Below are 21,613 nucleotides of genomic sequence, written 5' to 3'. Positions count from 1 at the left end.
CAGGGCAGGCAGGAGACCAGGATGTGACTTCAGCAATCCAAATTAGACTTTGCCTGACTCAAAGAATGCCAGAAAGCAGATCCTTTATATAGGCCATGGGGTGTGGCTCCATGACTCAGCACTTATCCAGGCCTGACCCTCCCTTCCTTTTGCTGACATCGCCTCTCCACTCTCCGGAAGCGGGGATCCCTCCACCCTCCAGCTGCTGGCAATTCCAGCTCGTGACTGGCTTCACACTCCCCAGGCTCACATGCTGTGGGGAGGGGTTTAGTTGCTCCATTTGACCGAGTATGGTGCCAGGACTGGGGGCTGGAGGCATGTCAGGCCATTCGTCTTGCTCGGACTGTCCGGGCATGGTGCCAGGACTGGGGGCTGAAGGCATGCCAGGACATTCTTCTGTACTATCAGTGTCTGGCAGGAGATGAGAGGGGCCCGGCTGCGGAGAGGGGGGCGAGCGAGGCACAACAACCAGTTTGCTACCAGTTCACTGGTTACGCATGCACGCTGCATGCCAAGTGCAAACTGTGCAGGCACATGTGCAGCAAACACACATTGCACATGCGCACATGCTCAGTACATGCCAAAAGGAGGCTTGGGAAGTAGAACAGTGAGGGGGGTGGAATCAGTTGTGCCTCGTGATTTAGCTTCTCTAGAAAGCAGGATTTCCTGCTTTCTAGCAAAGCTAAACCACGTGGCACAGCTGATCGTCAGAAATACTGGTTCAGAGGAACCGGTAGGTTTTTTTAACTACGGGTTGGACCAAACCGGTAGCTTTTTTTTTTTTAAATTACCAGTTCTCCCAAATCGTTAATTTTTATCACTACCAATTCGCCCAAACCGAAGGGAACCGGTAGCATTTCACCCCTGATTTGAAAATTGGTGTAACTATTAGTTCAAACTTTTGACTGCTTTTTGTATATTATATAAAATAAAATGTGGGTGTGGGTGTGGGTGTGTGTACATGTATGTGAATGTACTGTATATGTATATAAATTATATAATAAATATAAGCAATACATTTTCCGTATATTTATGTGTGTAAAATTTATTTCATTTCCTTTTCTTTCAGCATTTAGCCAGGGTGGATCCTACATGTTAAATGTCAAATCCAATTAACCATTTTTTCCTCCTTTTTGTACACTATTATCTCTTTCTTTCTCTTTCTTTCTTTCTTTCTTTCTTTCCTTCCTTCCTTCCTTCCTTCCTTTTTTTCTTTCGTTGTTTTTGTTAGGGTTGAACGCACCTCCAAGTAGTTTTGGACTGATTATTAATAACTTCTCTTTTCTTCCAGCAAACTGTGTGGACATTGGCCTGGGTTCTTGCAATGACGTATCTTATTCCAAAACAACCTATCCTAATTTACTGGACCAGAAAACCCGAGAAGTGATTGAATACAGTTCCGAATACATCTTGGCGAGTGTACTTCACAACCTGCTGCAGGGAGAATGCAATCCTGACCTGAGGCTCTTGAGCTGCTCCATTATGGCCCCGAAGTGCGAAAATGGGGTTGTCGTGAAACCTTGTCGGAGGGTGTGCGAAAGCCTGAGAAAAAATTGCCTCCCGGCCTTCGATGCGATCGAAATGGCTTGGCCGTACTTCCTAGACTGCGATCGCTTCTTTGTGGATGACGTGGAAGGATGCTTCGATCCGTTGGGGAAGCTGCGAGGTAAGAGGCCGAGCCAGGTGGGTCTCCATGCTTCAAAGACTCAAGGCAGTTCCTTCCAAAAATGGTGTGGATTAGGATGCTGGATTTACTTTGAATCCTTAAATCTAGGGAGTTGACTTTAACTTGACTTGAGCTGAATCCCGAGATGGATTGGTCAACACTGATTGGCCAACCCCAACTGTCTAAGAAGGAACATCTGAGTCAACTATCTTGGCCTTGGCACAAATTGGCTGCTTATGGATTTAGCTTGGGCCAATTCATCTTGACTTAGCACCAGACCATCAATTTCTGGCAATGTTCTGGCCCAGCTCCTCAAACACGAGAAACCCTCTAAAGTTAACTCAATGATTCCTTGATGAGGAGCACCAGCAGTCCTGGCCAAAAGTTTATCTCCCACCACAGGCTAAAAAGTCCGTCCGGCAAGGAGATAAATAGTTATCTGCCACACCTATTCATCTCCCCCACCCCACCCCTCCTTTTATTCCCAGAGCTAGGATGGGGCTTCGCTAGCAGCAATGGCTCTTCTGTCCCAAGGACTGGCCCATAGATTTCCACTACTCTCCTCTCCTCTGCCTTCTATACATCCGCGCGTCAGGCACTGGACCCAGCTGTTCCTCCTCTTCCTCATCAGCCACCTCCAGATCTGAGGGCTGTTGACTCTCCATTTGAGGCTGATGGATGGCCCAGGATCCGCCTCTGTCTCTCTCTCTCTCTCTGCCAGTTCCATTCCCTCTTTCCCCTTGGAGCTCTCAGGTTGCCTTGATGCTGACCCTGGCTCTCAAGCCTCTTCCTCCTCCTCCTCCGATTTGGCTGCCGGAGGGGCCAGCAGCTGACAGGCCACAACAGGTAAACCAGTTCTGAAATGGAATAGCCGAGTCTAGCGAGAGATGAAGGATGGAAAGTTCCTTCAGCTTGATTAATAAAGATGGAGCACAGTATCTGAATGAACACAGTTGTTGTGTCTGCGCTTCCCAAGCCGGACCCTACCAGAAAGTGACTTGGAAAGTAAGGGGGAAGGGCCGTCAGGACTTACCTCGGGAGCACCGGCTTCCCTGGCTCAGCTCCAGGAGCCAGAGGCAGGCCAGGTGGAAGAGACAACAAGGCCTCTGTCCCCTGACTCTTTCCCCCCACCCCCGGCCATGCCTCCAGACCCGGCTGATGGCAATCAGGCCTGGCTGGACCCTAGATTTCATAGGCAGGAGAGGAGGGAACAACAGAAGCAGGGGTGGGGCAGGCCTAGGAAGTGCTGAGTCTGGAGCCACACCCCACAGGATATAAAAGGCAGCCAGAGCTGCTGTGCCTCTTTGTAGCAGGCAAATTAATTGCTTAACTAAGAGCTGAAGTACTGTTTGACTCATTGGCGTTGAGGGAGATAACAGAGACACTTTGCATACGCTAGCTATTTTGCTGCCAGAGCTGATAGTGCTGGCTAATTAAGCCATCGCTTGGACAGAGGCGAAGGGGGACAGAACAACAGTATAACATGCTTCTACCTGCCCTCTCCCACAATAGTTTTGTATATCCCAGTCAGGAGCCACTTAATAGGACCAGAAGCATTTTAGAAAAAGATCAGGAAGAGAGGCAGGAAGTAGGTGTTACAGGAAGAAAGGAGCCCAGCAGATTCTTCTGAAGAATCTGCTGGGGCTTAATATTCTTCCTGTAACACCTACTTGAGGAATCGGGTGCCATGAATGCACAGTTGACATATATTCTATTCTTGACTCCAGACTGAATAAGCAATGTTGTTGAGGTATTTAGGGGCTGTTGGGGTCTGGGTGGGGACAAATAAGCTCCAAGTTAAACCTATCGTATTTTTCGGAGTATAAGACATACTTCCCCACCCCCACCTCAAAAAAAAAGAAGCTGAAAATTTGGGTGGTGTTGTGACCTAGGCCCGAGTAGTTATGACCAGACACAATCAGTCCGAAACAAACGTATTTTATTAGAACAGCTGAGAATTTCTTCATTCTCAGCTTAGTCCAAATTAAATCCAAAACAAAATCCTTCAGGAAAACTCCTTCCGCCTTATTACAAACCTTTGTCCTCTTTGGAATCCTGCCAAAGGCTTTTCTTGGCAAAGCCCCACAAAGTTCAGAAAAAAGAGATGCCGACTAGTAACCAATATAGCAAAGTTGCTTTCCTACAAAGAGCCCAAGAGCCCTTGCTGCTCTTTTAAGCCTTACGGGAGTGGCCAATTATCTCCTGGCCTTACTCCCGAGTCGTCCTTTTTGCTTGAGCTGCTCTTGCCTTCTGGCAGTTCTTTGCATGCGTGCATTAGGAACAGGCTCCTCCTGTTCCTCTGCCTCTCTGCTGTCCACCTCTGGAGGCTCTGGAGTCCACACATTGCTCCCAGATGGCCCTGGCCCCATCGCTGCCTCCAACACAGAGCCCTTGTCCAGGCCTTTCCCTGACTCCAGAACCGGCCCATTGTCCTCCCCAGCCTCCTCACTATCTGACTCTGTTGCCAGCTCCGCAGGCTGCTGGCAGACCACAACAGCCCTGAAGCCCCAAATGGGTCAGGAATTGCTATTGAAGGGCCTCTGCTTGGCCCTTTGAAGATGGCCATCCTGCCGTATTCGCTGCTATGCTCCACCTTGGCCAGATGCTTAAGGAAGAGACCTCCCTTCTCCAACAGCTTCTCCCAGGAGGAGTAGAGGGGAGTCCATCTTTTCCCTGCCAGGGAACCATCCGGCTTTTAGGGGGACCCCATTCTCAGGTGGGATCCTTTTCTCCAAAGCCGGCTTGTGTCGCGTGCAAGAACGATGATTGTGACTCCAGGAGGTGTTATCAGGGCTCCAGGTTGATCTAATGGTGGTGGGTATAAAATAGAACATGGATGAAGGTGGTTCCCATTTTGCTAGCCTGTGCGATCCTCCTTGGGGCCGTCATTTGTGAGAAACCAACCGTGATCTCCCTCAACCGCTTATGTCATGTAAACCAATCTTGCCTTCTTGAAGGTGAAATAGAATTTGCCGAAGAGGCCCTCAGTGAAGCGCCGGCCTTCATCCAGTTCACCCACCACTCCTTCCCACAAATGGTGAAAGCTTTGAAGAAGGTGGTCTCCAGATGTCCTCAGATTGCCCGGTTGTACAGCATTGGACGCAGCTTTGAAGGAAAGGACCTCTTCGTGATTGAGTTCTCCACCAGCCCTGGGAAGCACGAACTACGTGAGCAACATTCGCCTGCTTGAAATGCATTTTCCTGCACCCTTGGTCTCCTCCCCATCCTCCTCCTCTTGCTACTCCTTCTCCTCTTCTTACTCCTACATCTTTTCTTCTTTCTTCTCCTTCTCCCCTTCCTGCTCCTCATCCTTCTCTTCCTCCTCCTCTTCCATTTCTTCCTCCTCCTCATCTTTCTACTTCTCCTCCTCCTTTCTTCTCCTCCTCTTTTTTCTTCCTCCTCTCCCTTCTCCTCCTCCTCTTTCTCCTCCTCCTCCTTTCTTCTCCTTCTCTTTTTTCTTCCTCATCCTCCTCTTCCTTCTCCTCCTCCACTTTCTCCTCCTCCTCTTTCTACTTGTCCTCCTCCTTTTCTTCCTCCTTCCCCTCCTCCCCTCCTCCTCTTCCTTCCCCTCCTCTTCCTCTCCCCATTCTTCCCACTCCTCCTTTTCTTCACCTCCTCCCCTTCTCCTCCTTCCCCTCCTCTCCCCACTCCTCTTCCCTCCTCACTCTCACCCTCCTCCTCCTCCTTGTCTTTAGCCATTTTTCTATTCCTCTCCAGCCAATTCCATCTTGTCCTCATACTTCCTTCTAAGGCAGCTGTTGTTCCTTTTGCCTCCACAAAGCATGGCAGTTGTGGGGCAGAGCTGAATATAGGACCAACAAGAAGCCTTGGCTGGGGATAGGAAGGCAGCTGGGGAAGATGGAGGCCACTCTGGACTGTCCGGCTTCCCTGTTGAAGCTCCATTTGTTTTGAGCTCTTGATGGACTGAGACCTGTTGGCAACAGTTTGTAAGACTGTTTGCAAAAATGAGCTCTGGTGGCGCAGTGGTGAGAATGCAGTACTGCAGGCTACTTCTGCTGACTGCCGGCTGCATGCAATTTGGCAGTTCGAATCTCCCCCGTCTCAAGGTTGACTCAGCCTTCCATCCTTCCAAGGTGGGTAAAATGAGGACCCAGATTGTTGGGGGGCAAGTGGCTGACTCTGCAAACCACTTAGAGAGGGCTGTAAAACACTGTGAAGTGGTATATAAGTCTAAGTGCTATTGCTAGTCCGTCCTTCCTTCCTTCCTTCCTTCCTTCCTTACTTCCGTGGTGGCGCAATGCTTAGAATGCACTATTGCAGGCTGACTCTGCCCACTGCCATGAGTTCGATCCTGACCGGCTCAAGGTCGACTCAGCCTTCCATCTTTCCGAGGTCAGTAAAATGAGGACCCCAGATAGTTGCGGGCAAGAGGCTGACTCTGTAACACCACTTAGAGAGGGCTGTAAAAGCACTGTGAAGCGGTTATACAAGTCTAAGTGCTATTGCTATTGCAAGAGGCTCAGTCCTAGCTACAGGCCCCTATCCTGCCAGTTGCAGGAGGGCAACTGAAGCCAAGCTTGATCAGAGGCCGCCAGCAGAAAGATTAGCTGTCCTTCTTTGAACCTCAGTGTTGTGTCCCACCCTCCTCTGATGGCCGGGTCGGGGAAGTCCGTATCAAGCGTGCCTCTGCAGCTTTGCCAAAGTTCTGTCAGAGTTCTCAGGGCAGGCAAGAGACCAGGATGTGACTTCAGCAAACCAGATGAGACTTTGCCTGACTCAAAGAATGCCAGAAAGCAGATCCTTTATATAGGCCATGGGGTGTGGCTCTATGACTCAGCACTTATCCAGGCATGCCCCTCCCTTCCTTTTGCTGACGTCGCCTCTCCACTCTCCGGAAGCGTGGGTCCCTCCAGCCTCCAGCTGTTGGCACTTCCAGCTCGTGACTGGCTTCACACTCCCCAGGTTCACATGCTGTGGGGGAGGGGCCCAGCTGCTCCTTTGTCTGGGCATGGTGCCAGGACTGGGGGCTGGAGGCATGCCAGGACATTCTTCTGTACTATCAGTGTCTGGCAGGAGATGAGAGGGGACCGGCTGTGGAGAGGGGGGCGAGCGAGGAACAACACTCAGGAAGTTCATCTAGTGTAGCCTTTCCTGGTTTATCTCTCCACAGTCAAGCCGGAGTTGAAGTATATTGGGAACATGCACGGAAACGAAGTTGTGGGGAGAGAAATGTTGATCTACCTTGCCCAGTATCTGTGTTCGGAATACCTTCTGGGCAACACCAGGATCCAGGCCTTGGTCAACAACACTCGGATTCACCTCCTGCCTTCTATGAACCCCGATGGGTACGAACTGGCTGCGGAAGAGGTAAGCGCCAATTTGAGAGCAAGAGATTTAGAAGATTGTTTCTTTGCTCCCAATTAGTGCCTTTGGAATCAATCGGAGTTTGAAAAATATTTCTGGTACGGTTTGGTAGGATCTGATGGGATCAGAGGTGGCATTCAGCTGGTTTGGACCGGTTCACCCAAACCGGTAGTGGAAATCGCACATGGGCCCGCCCCGGCTCTATGACCAAGACCCAAGTAGTGATTACCAAACACAATTCAGCCCTCAACAAACTTATTTTATTAAAAACAGCTGAGAATTAATTCATTCTCAGCTTCGTCCCCCCAAAAAATTCTTAATAACCAGTCCGTCGGGCCTTATTACCAACCTTTGCTGCCAAAGGCTTTTCTTGGCAAAAACCCCACAGAGTTCAAGAGTCGCTTTTGAGCGACACCTTCCTGATCGACAAGCTTAGCATCTCGGCCACTGAGCCACCGCATCCCTGCTTTATAAAGGCTTTAAAAGCGGTACTACTCCTTCCCGTGATGTTGATTCTATGCCTCTTGTTTATACAACCAAGGATTATATTAGCCTTTTTGGCTGCTGGTGTTCTGTCTCCGTCCTCACTTTGGAGTAACGAGCTGGCTTACAGTCAGTGGTTACATGGCTCCTATCAGTCCTGGCCGAGAAAACGCAGCTGCCTGCCAAAAAGTTCAGACAGATTAAGACTTCAACTCACTTCAACACAGTTCAGCTAATTTGCTTCCTGTAGAAGTGAGAGCAGTCCCAAAACTCCTTATATATCCTGTGGGGTGGGGCTTCTGCCACACCCTTCCCTTTGATGACGCCACCTCTCTAATCTTCTGAAGCGCGAGTCAAGCCAAGCTTGATTATTATTATCAGCTGGGTCTGAAGGCGTAGCCTGGGGAAGGGAGGAATCAGGGGATGTCAGCCTCATTATGTCCTCCGACTGGCCTGGTTCTGGCTCCTGGAGCCGGGTCAAAGGAATCGGTGCTCCTGAGGTAAGCCTTACCGGCCCTTCCCCCTCACTCTCAGAGTCACTTTCGGGCATGGGGCCAGGTTCGGGGGCTGGAGCCACAACAGCTGGCTCATATTTAAAGACTCCAAAATCCCTCTCACAGTTACTGTTTTTGGACAATCTCGCCGTGTATTATGTGACGTGATCATCCGAATCCATTTATAGCACAATGAATGTTTCAGGGCATCCATGTTTTCACACTGGCTCTGACCCGCCCCCCCAACCCTGAATCCTTGCTGTTCCCTTCTGCCAACAGGGTGCTGGCTATAACGGATGGATCAACGGGAGGCAAACAGCTCAAAACCTTGACCTCAACCGGAATTTCCCAGATTTGACTTCTGAAGCTTACAGACTTGCAAAGATCCGAGGGGCTCGGATGGATCACCTCCCTATTCCGCAATCTTACTGGCTGGGCAAGGTGAGGACTTTGAACACACACACACAGGGTATAGCCCAGTGGTGGTGAACTTTTTCGGCACCGAGTGCCCAAACTGGAACGTACGTGTATGTGCGCACGCCAGACTGCTGGAAACCCGAAGACCAGCTGGCCGGCGCACACGTGCTGGTTTTTTGGCTGTTTTTCAGGGCATTTTCAGGCTGTTTTCTGGAGCATTTTCAGGTCATTTCTGGGCTGTTTTGAGGCTGTTTTTGGTCCAAAAAACAGCCTGTTTTTTTGCCTTTTTGAGGCATTTTCAGGCCATTTTTGGGATATTTTCCAGCTGTTTTTGGCCTGTTTTCAGGCTGGTTTTGGGATATTTTCCAGCCATTTTCTGGCCATTTTGGGGCTGTTTTGAGGTCATTTTTGAGCAGTTTTCAGGCTGTTTTTGGCCCAAAAAACGGCCTGGGGTTTTTTTGCCTTTTTGAGGCATTTTCAGGCCGTTTTTGGGACATTTTCCAGCTGTTTTTGGCCCGTTTTCAAGCTGGTTTTGGGATATTTTCCAGCCATTTTCTGGCCGTTTTGGGGCTGTTTTGAGGCCATTTTTGAGCAGTTTTCAGGCTTTTTTTGGCCCAAAGAATGGCCTGGTTTTTTTACCTTTCTTTGAGGCGTTTTCAGGCCATTTTTGGGATATTTCCCAGCTGTTTTTGGCCCATTTTGAGGCTGGTTTTGGGATATTCTCCAGCCATTTTCTGGCCGTTTTCTGAGCTGTTTTCCGGCCATTTTTCAGCCATTTTCAGGCTTTTTTTGGCCCAAAAGAACGGCCTGGTTTTTTTACCTTTCTTTGAGGCATTTTCAGGCCATTTTTGGGATATTTTCCAGCTGTTTTTGGCCCATTTTCAGGCTGGTTTGGGGATATTCTCAGCCATTTTCTGGCCGTTTTCTGAGCTGTTTTCTGGCCATTTTTCAGCCATTTTCAGGCTTTTTTTGGCCCAAAAGAATGGCCAGGTTTTTTTACCTTTCTTTGAGGCATTTTCAGGCCATTTTTGGGATATTCTCCAGCCATTTTCTGGCCGTTTTCTGAGCTGTTTCCTGGCCATTTTTCAGCCGTTTCCAGGCCATTTTTCATAAACCAGAAGAGCAGCTGGCGACGGTGTGCGTGTCCACAGAGAAGGCTCTGCGTGTCACCTCTGGCACGTGTGCCATAGGTTCTCCATCACGGGTATAGCCCATCAAAATTCAGAATGCAAACTAACCCAGTTGAAGGTCTCCTACTCCGACCCCCTGCTCAGGCAGGAAATCTTTTCTTAAAAGCTTCCAGTGTTGGAGCATTCACAACTTCTGGAGGCAAGTAGTTCCACCGGTTAATTGTTCTGTCAATCCACCATCGACATGGCGACCGTTTGGACTTTTAACTATTACAAAGTCCAACATTGGATTCCGTAAAGTAAGAAGCAGCTGTGGTTGTTCCAGTCCAAATTTTTAACTAAAAAGTCTTAAGATGAAAGTTTTAATTTCATGGACAATCACAACTCATACTGGTACGCAGGCTCCCTTTTAAAGGCATCTGGAACCCACCTCCCTGCACTTTACATCAATAAGGATTTGTGAATAGCGATAACACTTAGACTTATATACCACTTCACCCTCAAAGCGGTTTTCAGCCCTCTCTAAGCGGTTTACAGAGTCAGCCTCTTGCCCTCAATGATCCAGAGCCTCATTTTTACCAACCTTGGAAGGAGGGAAGGTGGAGTCAACCTTGAGCCAGTCAGGATCGAACTTTCTGGCTGTGGGCAGAGTTACCTTGCAGTACTGCATTCTAACCACTGCGCCACCAGGGTTACTTATAAGTTTAAAAGGAGGCAAAAGGAGGGGAGGAGGACAAGGAGAGCAATAGCACTTAGAGTTATATACCACTCCATATGTTTTACTCTCTAAGCAGTTTACAAAGTCAGCATCTTGCCCTCAACGATCTGGGTCCTCATTTTTACCAACCTTGGAAGGAGGGAAGGCTGAGTCAACATTGGGCCAGTCAAGATCAAACTGCTGGCTGTGGCATAAGGAAGGAAGGAAGGAAAGAAGGCTGAGTCAACCTTGAGCCAGTCAGGATCGAACTGCTGGCTGTGGAATGCAGAATCAGCCTGTAATACTGCATTCTAACCACTGGAAAGGAAGGAAGGAAGGAAGGAAGGAAGGAAGGAAGGAAGGAAGGAAGGAAGGAAGGAAGGAAGGAAGGAAGGAAGGAAGGCTGAGTCAACCTTGAGCCAGTCAGGATCGAACTGCTGGCTGTGGAATGCAGAGTCAGCCTGTAATACTGTGTTCTAGCCACTGCACCACCAGGGCACTCTCAAGCATCCTTAACTATCTCTTCTTCCTGCGATTCTTTTCAACCTGATCTTCAGGTGGCCCCCGAGACCAAAGCGGTGATGAAGTGGATGAAGTCCATCCCGTTTGTGCTCTCTGCCAGTCTCCACGGGGGCGATTTGGTCGTTTCTTATCCGTACGATTACTCAGTGCACCCTACGGAAGATAAAATGTTTTCTCCGACCCCGGATGAGAAGGTAACGCCACGTGACGAGGTTTTAAAAGACTCGACTAAAATATAAAGATAATGCGACCAGGAAAAGAAAAAAGAGGTGGTGTGTTGTTGTTGTTTTTTGCCAGAGTTAACCCCTCTCTCATTTTTTTCTCATGTTTTTTAACATGTTAAAAATGTTAGGTTTAAATCTCCATTATCAAACAATGCCATTTAATGCAGACGGAATCAAACAAACCGCAAACAAGTGTTCAGGGGTGGGCTTCAGAAATTTTAGCAAGTCTTCTCCATGGTTGCTGGGTGGGCGTGGCCTAGTCCAGGGGTCTCCAACCTTGGCGACTTTAAGCCTGGAGGACTTCAACTCCCAGAATCCCCCAGCCAGCTTTGCTGGCTGGGGGAATTCTGGGAGTTGAAGTCCTCCAGGCTTAAAGTCGCCAAGATTGGAGACCCCTGGCTTAGCGGCCTCCTGCATCATGGCAGGGGGTTAGTTTTTGCCCTCCCCAGGCTCCGGAGGCTTTCCTCGAGCTTCCAGGAGGGCGTAAACAGCCTCCCCCAGGCTCTGGAGGCCATCTGGGACTTCCGGTAGGCCTGTTTTTCGCCCTCCCTGAGCCTCCACCTGCTATATAGTATATAGGCAGCTATATAAATTTTCTAAATTAAGATTCCGATCAACACAAAAGCGTAGGGAAAAAAACCTTTTAAAAGCATTTTTTCTACAACCTGTTTCGGCCGAAGAAAAAATGCTTTTAAAAGTTAAAAAAAACAAAACCCTCTGATGATCACACAGCTCAGCTGGCATGGGGGTGGGGGGCAGGGATTTTTGCTACTGGTTCTCTGAACCACCTGCCACCATCGCTACCGGATCGGACGATCCGGTCCGAACCGGGAGCATTTCACCCCTGGTTTAATCCGCAAAGCAAACATCATTAATGTCATTTTAGATGTTCAAGCTGCTCTCTAAAACCTACGCAGACGTGCACCCTGGCATCTCGGACAAATCTGAAATGCGCTGCGGTGGAAATTTCGTGAAACGAGGAGGCATCATCAACGGGGCGGAGTGGTACAGCTTTACTGGAGGTAAAACTTTCTGGTGTTGTTGTTGTTGTTGTTGTTGTTTTCCGCCTACTTCTGCAAACAGTTTTGATGTCTTTGTTCTCCGCTGCCGTAGGAGGAAAACCGCTTCGAGGCGGAGGAGGAAGCAGCTCGCGCACATAATCTCTCCGTAAGCGAGCGAGAGCAACCTACCACTTAAAAACGGGTGCTATCTTGGTGGAGCCATCGCCACTGATAAAACCCATATGTCTTGCTGGCCGTGCTAATGCAAACATGCATAATTTACAAGGCCCCAAACCAAAGGCAGTCTGGCTCCTGCCTATGAAAGGCGGCGACCACCCTCATTTCCAGCGTCTTGGGGGCGGGCAGCAAAACCAGCTCACAAAGCTGGCAGGCTTGGAGGACTAATAAAGGCCAGCAGGAAACTTTGTGATGGGTGGGGGGGAGAAAATAATAATGTTTTGTAGACGCTTGTCTACAAAAATATAAAACCTTCCTTTTCTCACCATTGAATTTCATTTTGTTAGATAGGGCTCCCTGTTCAAGTCTGCCGAGATCCTTCTGTCTCTTGAGCCTCTCTTCTGGAGGGTTGGCTATTCCTGCCAGCTTGGTATCGTCTGCAAATTTTATTTATTTATTTATTTATTTGAGGATTATTTTTTTTACACACACACGACAACATACAGTGTATCTTTCCTGAACAAAATATCAGCCAGATACATGTTTACATCCAGTTCAGTTTTTTCCAACACCTCTTACACGCTTTTATCAATCTATTTTCCTTCTCCTTTTTTTTATATCCCTATTTGCATTTCTCTTAGAAATTCTAACCTAACCCTCCATTCCCCAATTGTAATCTTTAGCCAAAACTATCCCTTTCTCCCCCCCATTTCTTTTCCCATTTATGTTAAAACCCTATATTCCCATTTACTAATTTCTTTCTTTTCAATCTCCATAGCGTCAGTATCATTCATCTCTTTACATTTCAATGAACATTTTAAAATTGTTATTCATAATCTTATAAAGAAAATAAGAAAAACAAGCAGGCATGTCCATCATTTCAAAGAGTCTAATATTTATATGTTCCCATCTCATTAATATTTCAACCTTTAATTTATTTCAATTCCCTTCTTTTTTTTTCTTCTTCTTCTTAAAATTCCTTGCTCTTTGCTTATCCTATATTTCTATCCATTCTCCTTTTTTCCTCTTCCCCCATTTTTTGTTTCTCTCTCTTAGTCCCTATATAGCCCTTTGACTTTCTATTTTTTCCCTTCCCTTCTTTCTTCCCTTGTTCCTTCCTTCCTACCTTGTTCTTTCCTCCATGCAGTGGGGTACCCCAAGGCTCTGCCTTAGGCCCAGTATTTAGGCTATGAAATTGTGCTGCATCTCCAAGAGGATTATCAGATGAAGCCTTCCTTAGATACAGGTGGCCAGGATGGTTGGTAATCTGGGGATCTCCAGATGAGGTTAATCTAACCCAGGGGTCTCCAACCTTGGCAACTTTAAGACTTGTGGACTACAACTCCCAGAAGCTGCTGAGGAACTCTGGGAGTTGAAGTCCACAAGTCTTAAAGTTGCCAAGGTTGGAGACTCTTGATCTAACCACTGCATTTTTTTACTACTTATTTGTTTGTGAGCTAACTATATCGCTACTAATGCTATGTTACTTAACAATATAGAATCGTTTCCTGATTTTATCGTTCCCGTTTTGAAGAAAGTTTGGATAAAAGATGTGCTTAAAAGTTATCGCTGGATCAAACTTCGGGTGTTTTTTCATTTTTTCCAGGAATGGCAGATTTTAATTATCTCCACACGAACTGTTTTGAGCTTACTTTGGAGCTTGGGTGCGAGAAGTTTCCTTTGGCTGATGAGTTGTATAAACTATGGGAAGAGAACAAGGAAGCGCTTTTGAAATTCATGGAAATGGTACCCCCATATTTTTTTTCCCTCTTTGACTTTGCTCTTCTTTCTGTCACGGGCCTCTCCACCACAAACAAGCGATTGTTTACTCTTTGGTTCTAGAACAAATTTAAATTCAGCGAGAATGGAATGGAATGTAGAATGTAGAATATGGAGTAGAGTAGAATAGAGTAGAACTGAACAGAACAGAACAGAACAGAACAGAATAATAAATGGAATGGAATGGAATGGAATGGAATGGAATGGAATGGAATGGAATGGAATGGAATGGAATGGAATAGAAGAATAGAATAGAGAATAGAATAGAATAAAAGAATGAGAATAGAATAGAATAGAATAGAACAGAACAGAACAGAAGAGAACAAAACAGAATAATAAATGGAATGGAATGGAATGGAATGGAATGGAATGGAATAGAAGAATAGAATAGAGAATAGAATAGAATAAAAGAATGAGAATAGAACAGAACAGAACAGAACAGAAGAGAACAAAACAGAATAATAAATGGAATGGAATGGAATGGAATGGAATGGAATAGAAGAATAGAATAGAGAATAGAAGAGAATAAAAGAATAAGAAGAGAAGAGAAGAGAAGAGAACAGAAGAGAAGAGAAGAGAACAGAACAGAACAGAACAGAACAGAACAGAACAGAACAGAACAGAATAATATATGGAATGGAATGGAATGGAATGGAATGGAGTGGAGTGGAATGGAATGGAATGGAAGAATAGAATAGAATAATTCCTCTATTCTATTCTATTCTATTCTACTCTATTCTCTATTTTATTCTTATTCTTTTATTCTATTCTATTAAAATAGAGAATAGAATAGAACAGAATAGAATAGAATAGAACAGAATAGAATAGAATAGAATAGAATAGAATAGAATAGAATAGAATAGAATAGAGGAATAAGAATTAGAATAGAATAGAATAGAATAGAATATGGAATGGAATGGAATGGAATGGAATGGAATGGAATGGAATAGAATAGAAAAAATAGAATAGAATAGAATATGGAATGGAATAGAGAATGGAATGGAATGGAATAGAATAGAATAGAATAGAATAGAATAGAATAGAATAGAATAGAATAGAATAGAATAGAATGAATTAGAGTAGAATAGAATAGAACAGAATAGAATAAATATCAGAATAGAATAGAGAATATAATGAATAGAATATAGTGGAATAGAATGCAATAGAATATAGAGTCGAGTCAAGTCGAGTAGAATAGAATAGAAGGAACCTTGGAGGTCTTCTAGTCCAACCCCCTGATGGAAACCCTATACAGTTCCCGTACAATCCCTTCTTAAAAACCTCCAGCACAACTTCTGAAAGCAAGCCAGTCCACTGAACGCATGAATATTTCGATTATGTTAGAGCTGATTATATAGGTAGTCCTTGACTTACGGCCTCAATTGAGCCCGACATTTCCGGTGCTAAGCAAGACAATTGTAACAGTGAATTTTGCCCCCTTTTTACCACCTTATCTCACCACAGTGAGGGAATCACTGCAGCTGTTGAGTTAGTCACACTGTTGTTAAGTTAATCGGGTTCCCCATTGACTTTGCTGGTTGGAAGGTCGCAAAGGAGTATCACATGATTCCAGGACGCTCCGGCTGTCAGTTGTCACACATGTGCTGTTGTGCCTCGCTCGCCCCCCTCTCCACAGCCGGGCCCCTCTCATCTCCTGTTATCTCAGCCAGAGACGGATAATGAAGACGAATGGCCTGGCATGCCTTCAGCCCCCAGTCCTGGCACCATGCCCAGACAAACTTAGCAAATAAACCTCCCCCCCACCCTCACAGCGTGTGAGCATGAAGCCAATCACGAGCTAGAATTGCCAGCAGCTGGAGGGTGGAGGGATCCCCGCTTCCGGAGAATGGAGAGGCGACATCAGCAAAAGGAAGGGAGGGGCAGGCCTGGATAAGTGCTGAGTCATGGAGCCACACCCCATGGCCTATATAAAGGATCTGCTTTCTGGCATTCCTTGAGTCAGCCAAAGTCTCATCTGGTTGTTGAAGTCACATCTTGGATTCCTGCCTGCCCTGAGAACTCTGACAGGAATTTGGCAAAGCTGAAGAGGCTTCGTGGCCACGTTTGATACAGACTTCCCCGACTCGGCCGTCGGAGGAGGAATGGGACACGACATGTGCGCTCACGTTTCCAGCTCTGGGCGAACCGGTTGCTACAGTATGTGAAGGCCACCTCAGATTTAAAAGCTTTCTGCAGCCACAAATCCGAGCTTGTCATTTTTTATCCTTAAATAAAATTGGATCCCACTCGGTTTTAATCTTGTCTTTGGCTAATCTGCTCCGTAAATCCAAACGGAAGTGGATTACATCTGCTTGAAGGCTTTGAGAGGGAAAATCCTATATTAGCCGCGACTGTGCCAACCTTCGCCTATTGTGTATATAGTCGTCAGCTGTCATCCCCCAAGCTCTGACCTCACCTCCCAAGGGAGCAATCGGGTTTAAAAGCAACAAGATTAAGCAAAAGGATCACAGGCAGATTTCACACCAAATGGCTTGCTCTCCTCCCTCCCTCCCTCCCCCCTCTCTTTCTCTCCTCTCTCTCTCCCTCTCCTCTCTCTCTCTTTCCTCTTTCTCTCCTCTCTTTCTCTCCTCTCTCTCTCCCTCTCCTCTCTCTCTCTTTCCTCTTTCTTTCTTCTCTGTCTCTCTTTCTCTCCTCTCTCTCTCTCTCTCTCTCCTCTCTCTCTCTTTCTCTCTCCCTCTTCTCTCTTTCCTCTTTCTTTCTTCTCTCTGTCTCTCTTTCTCTCCTCTCTCTGTCTCTCTCTCTCTTTCTCTCCTTTCTCTGTCTCTGTCTCTCTCCTCTCTGTGTGTGTCTCTCTCTCTCTCCTTTCTTTGTCTCTCTCTTTCTCTCCTCTGTGTCTCTCTGTCTCTCCTCTGTCTGTCTGTCTCTCTCTCTCTTTCTCTCCTCTCTGTCTCTCTCTCTCTCTCTGTGTCTCTCTGTCTCTCCTCTGTCTCTCTCTCTCTCTTTCTCTCCTCTCTCTCTTTCTCTCTTCTCTCTGTCTCTCTCTCTCTCCTCTGTCTGTCTGTCTCACTCTCTCTCTCACTCTCTCTTTCTCTCCTCTCTCTGTCTCTCTCTCTTTCTCTCTTTCTCTCTTCTCTCTATCTCTGCCTCTCCCCTCTCTCCCTCTTTCTCTCCTCTTTCTGTCTCTCTCTCTTTCTCTCCTCTCTCCATCTCTGTCTCTTTCTCTCCTCTCTCTATCTCTGCCTCTTTCTCTCCTCTCTCTGTCTCTCTCTTTCTCTCTTTCTCTCCTCTCTCTGTCTCTCTCTCCTCTGTCTGTCTGTCTCACTCTCTCTCTGTCTCTCTCTCTCTCTCTTTCTTCTCTCTCTGTCTGTCTCTCTTTCTCTCGCTCTTGCAACCTTCTGTCCAGCAAACTCAACCCGATTCACTTAACAACCGTGTTACTAACTTAATAAGTGCAATGATTCACTTTACAATTGTGGCAAGAACATTTGTAAAATGGCCCAAAACTCACTTAACAAATGTTTCACTTAGCAGCATAAATTTTGGGCTTCATTGTGGTCGTAACTCGAGGACCACCTGTATTGCAGCCATTTCTTAAGACTTTAGCATTAATGAACTAGAATTCACAAAATTCTGTTATTAAACTGGTTGAGCACCAAAGGGGAAACACGCACAATCTCTTAGAGTAACACAGTGTGGCACTGGAGAACCGAAATGAGATTGTACTCTGAGAAAGGTTTAGATTGAACAAGAAAGATATAGTTGAAGATAGAGACAAAGAGGAGGAGTGTGGAAGGCGAATTAAAAAACTGAGCACTAAAGAGAAGAGGTGATGGATAGAAAGAATTGCCCTTTAAATATTAATTTTAAGGCGAAAGAGGAAGAATTAAAATTAGATAGGGGAAATATTGGAATATAAATTCTTATAGAATGAATAAAAATAATAGAAAGGGCAGAAGATTACAGAAGTTAGTCATTTTTTGTTTTATGTATGTTTAAATAATATAATGAGGATTACTTAAATTAGATAAATGTGATAGAGATTATTAACATTGTTAGCATGAATTGGATTAATATGAATGATACCCAGAATCAACTTTGCTTATATGTAATAAAGAAATGTTTAGATTGAACAAGAAAGATAGAGATGAAGACAGAGATAGAGATGAAGAGTTAGGCATTCTTTGCTTTATGTATGTTTAAACAATATAATGAGGATTATTTAAATTTGATAAATGTGATAGAGATTACTAATATTGTTATTGCAAATTGGATTAATATGAATGATACTCAGAACCAACTCTGTCCACACACAATATGGATGTATATTTTTTAAAAAATAATTAAAAATATAATATATAAACTCAAAGGGTAATCTGCTCAATAACACACAACATCGGTTGTGAGATAAAACAATCCTCAACAGGTTCCATCGTATCCCCAGCCCAGTGGTTCAAGGAAGCTGCAAGTCGCCCCACACCAAGGGAATAATTAAAAATATAATATATATTTTTTTAAAAAATGTGGAAAGAACATAAAATAATTACTACTTAATTACATTCTTCTGATTCTTGGTAGGTTCATCGTGGGATAAAAGGAATTGTCTCTGACAAATTTGGAAACCCGATCAAGAACGCCCGAATTTCAGTCAGAGGCATCCGCCATGACATTCTGACAGGTAAACAGATTTGGAGAGGCAAATGGGCAATTAAACTTTTGGGTTTAATGTTTGTTTTTTTCCCCTCTAGACAATTCGAAAGCACGTAAAAAATGCAAGTAGAAAAAATAGGGACCACCTTTGGTGGGAAGGGAACAGCATTCCGTGCACCTTTGGCGTTGAGTCATGCCAGCCACATGACCATGGAGACGTCTTTGGACAGCGCTGGCTCTTCGGCTTTGAAACGGAGATGAGCCCTAGAGTCGGGAACGACTAGCACATATGCGTGAAGGGAACCTTTACTTTTTCCCTATACTATTATATTACACCAGTATATACATGTTGCACGTTACATCCCCATCCTTTAAATCAGAGGTGTCAAACTCAAGGCCGGTGGGCTGCATCCGGCCCATGGGGTGCTTAGATCTGGCCCATGGGGCCACCCTGGAAACAACGAAGGACCGGCCTGCGGGGCCTCTGCCAGCGAAAACAGAGCTCAGGAGGGCTGTGTGCGGCCCTCCCAAGCTCCATTTTCACTGGCAGAAGATTGCAAGAGGCCGTCGCAGCTGGAAACGGAGCTCGGGAGAAGATTGCAGGAGGCCATCGCAGCCAGAAACGGAGCTCGGGAGAAGATTGCAGGAGGCCGTCGCAGCCAGAAATGGAGCTCGGGAGAAGATTGCGGGAGGGCCACGCCCATGCCCACCCCATGGTCAAACACAACCCTGATGCGATCCTCAATGAAATTGAGTTTGACACCCCTGCTCTAAATTGTGATGGTATGGTTGTTTTGTTTTGTTTTGTTTTAGCGGATGACGGAGACTATTGGAGACTTCTGCCCCCCGGCACATACATCGTGTGTGCCCAGGCGAGGGGCTACAGTAAAGTCCTGAAGAAGGTGACTCTACCTGCCAGGATGGCCAGGGCTGGCCGAGTCGATTTTGTACTGCAATCCCTCAACGGAAAGTTTAGGAAACTTCCCGCAACTTCCCGAGTGTATGATCCTCTAGAAGATTTTGATCCTCATGCCCGGACAGAGCTAAGGAACAACGGAGAGCGATCTGTCCAACCACGGGAGAGACCTTGGTGGTGGCCATACTTCAGTTCTCTGAATCAGCACAAACCTTTGTGGTTGCTGAAGCAGAGCTAAACCGATTTTATACCGTTTCCATCCTCAGCTACGCTGGTAGTTCACAATGGCGTTCCTATTGCTACCTGGCCCGGAAATGGAACGGGGACTCGGTCGTGGTTGATCTAACATGGCTGTTCTTATCCTTTCCTGCAATTTTATTTTCTCCTCCGCATTAAAAACTTGCTACATATTAAAATTATTAAAAAAAAGCTTGGTATCGCGATCGTTTCCTTGCTAATGTTTTCCTCGTTCCAACGTTGTTAGTTGGGCCAGGCCAGTGGTGAGGTTCCTAATCTTTTCCTACCGGTCCTATGTGAGCGTGCTTTGCGTATGCCGCACTCAAACTCCGCCCTTGGTGTCAGCGTTGGTGAGCTGTTGTTTAGCTCATCTGAGGCACGGCAATCACTGCCGTGCGAATGAGCTGAGCTAAAACACAATAGGACAGGATATGGGCGTGGTGTGTGGGGCCAACCAGAAGTGTTATTTGCTGGTTCTCCGAACTACTCAAAATTTCCGCTACCAGTTCGCCTGAACTGGTCCAAACCGGATGAATAGTACCAGGTTGATTATTTTATTAACCGCTATAGCGGTGCTTGAAATTTTGCGATCCCTTTTGGGATGGCCAATCTTGGGTCGTAAGAGATTCCGCCGCGGCTAACGATGGTGCCAGATTTTTGACGTCCGCCTGGTGGGAAATAGCCAGCCGCTCGGTCAAACAGGATCGTTTTAGGATTTCGATCTGGCAGAGATCGATCGAGGAAAGGAATCTGCCAAATGCAGCAACCTGTCTTAAGAAAAACGTTGACCCAGTCTGGAGCTTTAGACCAATGGTTCTCAACCTGTGGGTCGGGACCCCGTTGGGGGTCGAATGACGATTTGCCAGGGGTCGCCTAAGACCATCGGAAATATGGGAAGTATACTTGCGAGTCGAAGAATTGCGCTCCAATGGTTGACTCCACAAGCCAGCTGCAGGCTCTTCAAATCGCTAGCCGAATTCGGCTTCAGGCGTGATGAATTAAAAAAGAGAGAAATCTTTGCTCTGATGTCTCCCTCTCAAGCCAGCTGCAATCACTCCCAATCGCTAGCCTAATCTGGCTTCAGGTGCAATAAACTTAATAGGGGAGAAGTCTCCGCTTTAATGCCTCCGTCCTCAAGGCAATCGCAAGCAGTTCAGATCGCTAGCCAATACGGCTTCAGGTGCGATAAATTCAAAACAAAAATAATTTTACGGTTGGGGTCACCACATCGTGGGGAATTGTATTAAAGGGGTCGCAGCACTATAAAGGTTGAAAACCACTAGTTTAGAGGAACAAAAATGCAACTGGGTGCTGAGACTATGAAGAAATATAAAGGAGAAATGTAGGGGGATCCTTCGTTGCCTGGTGTTGTGGAGGCCACCAATTTAGATGGCTTTTGAAAGAAATGGGAGAAATTGAAATGCCTTTTTCCAAGGATCTCAGTCCGTTTCAGGTGGCTGAAAACTCAGCCACCCTTCAAGTAGAGGTTGCTTTCTATGCGGCAGGGAGAACTGTCTTTTCTGTAAAAGACTCCCACACTTTTCTCCATACCTCTGGCAAAGTCCTGCCAGCTACAGAATTTATTTTTATTTGCAATAGTGGCAAATATCTGTAGCTTGGGTGTATCTATCTATCTATCTATCTATCTATCTATCTATCTATCTATCTATCCATTATCTATCTATCTAGCCATCCATCTATCCATCATCTATATCTATCTATCTATCTATCTATCTATCTATCTATCTATCTATCTATCTATCTATCTATCTATCACTATCCATCATGTATTCATCCATCTATCCATCATATATATATGTAGGTCTTTGGTTATTTGGGTTTTCTCCCGCATAAAATTGGAAGTGTCTTGGCAACGTTTCGACGGAGTCTCATTCGTCATCTTCAGGCTTCAGCTTCGTGCTTCTGGGAGCAATGTG

General features: G+C 46.0%; 1 protein-coding gene across 1 annotated transcript in view; it reads left to right on the top strand.

The window, feature by feature from the left end:
* The window catches only part of CPZ (carboxypeptidase Z), a 31,100-nt gene extending 11,242 nt beyond the window's left edge, over positions 1-19,858 (top strand). Inside the window, exons 2-10 of the mRNA XM_058193215.1 lie at positions 1,292-1,666; positions 4,624-4,833; positions 6,798-6,994; positions 8,248-8,409; positions 10,770-10,928; positions 11,845-11,980; positions 13,743-13,882; positions 18,452-18,551; positions 19,337-19,858. Coding sequence (XP_058049198.1) covers positions 1,292-1,666; positions 4,624-4,833; positions 6,798-6,994; positions 8,248-8,409; positions 10,770-10,928; positions 11,845-11,980; positions 13,743-13,882; positions 18,452-18,551; positions 19,337-19,677 — 1,820 coding nt within the window. The 3' untranslated portion in view covers positions 19,678-19,858. The remainder of the gene's footprint in view (positions 1-1,291; positions 1,667-4,623; positions 4,834-6,797; positions 6,995-8,247; positions 8,410-10,769; positions 10,929-11,844; positions 11,981-13,742; positions 13,883-18,451; positions 18,552-19,336) is intronic.
* Positions 19,859-21,613: the final 1,755 nt, after the last annotated feature.

This window comes from Ahaetulla prasina, chromosome 8 (genome assembly GCF_028640845.1).
Source record: "Ahaetulla prasina isolate Xishuangbanna chromosome 8, ASM2864084v1, whole genome shotgun sequence".
Lineage (NCBI taxonomy): Eukaryota > Metazoa > Chordata > Lepidosauria > Squamata > Colubridae > Ahaetulla > Ahaetulla prasina.
Note: the sequence above shows the minus strand (reverse complement) of the source record. Positions and strands in the feature narration are given on the sequence as shown.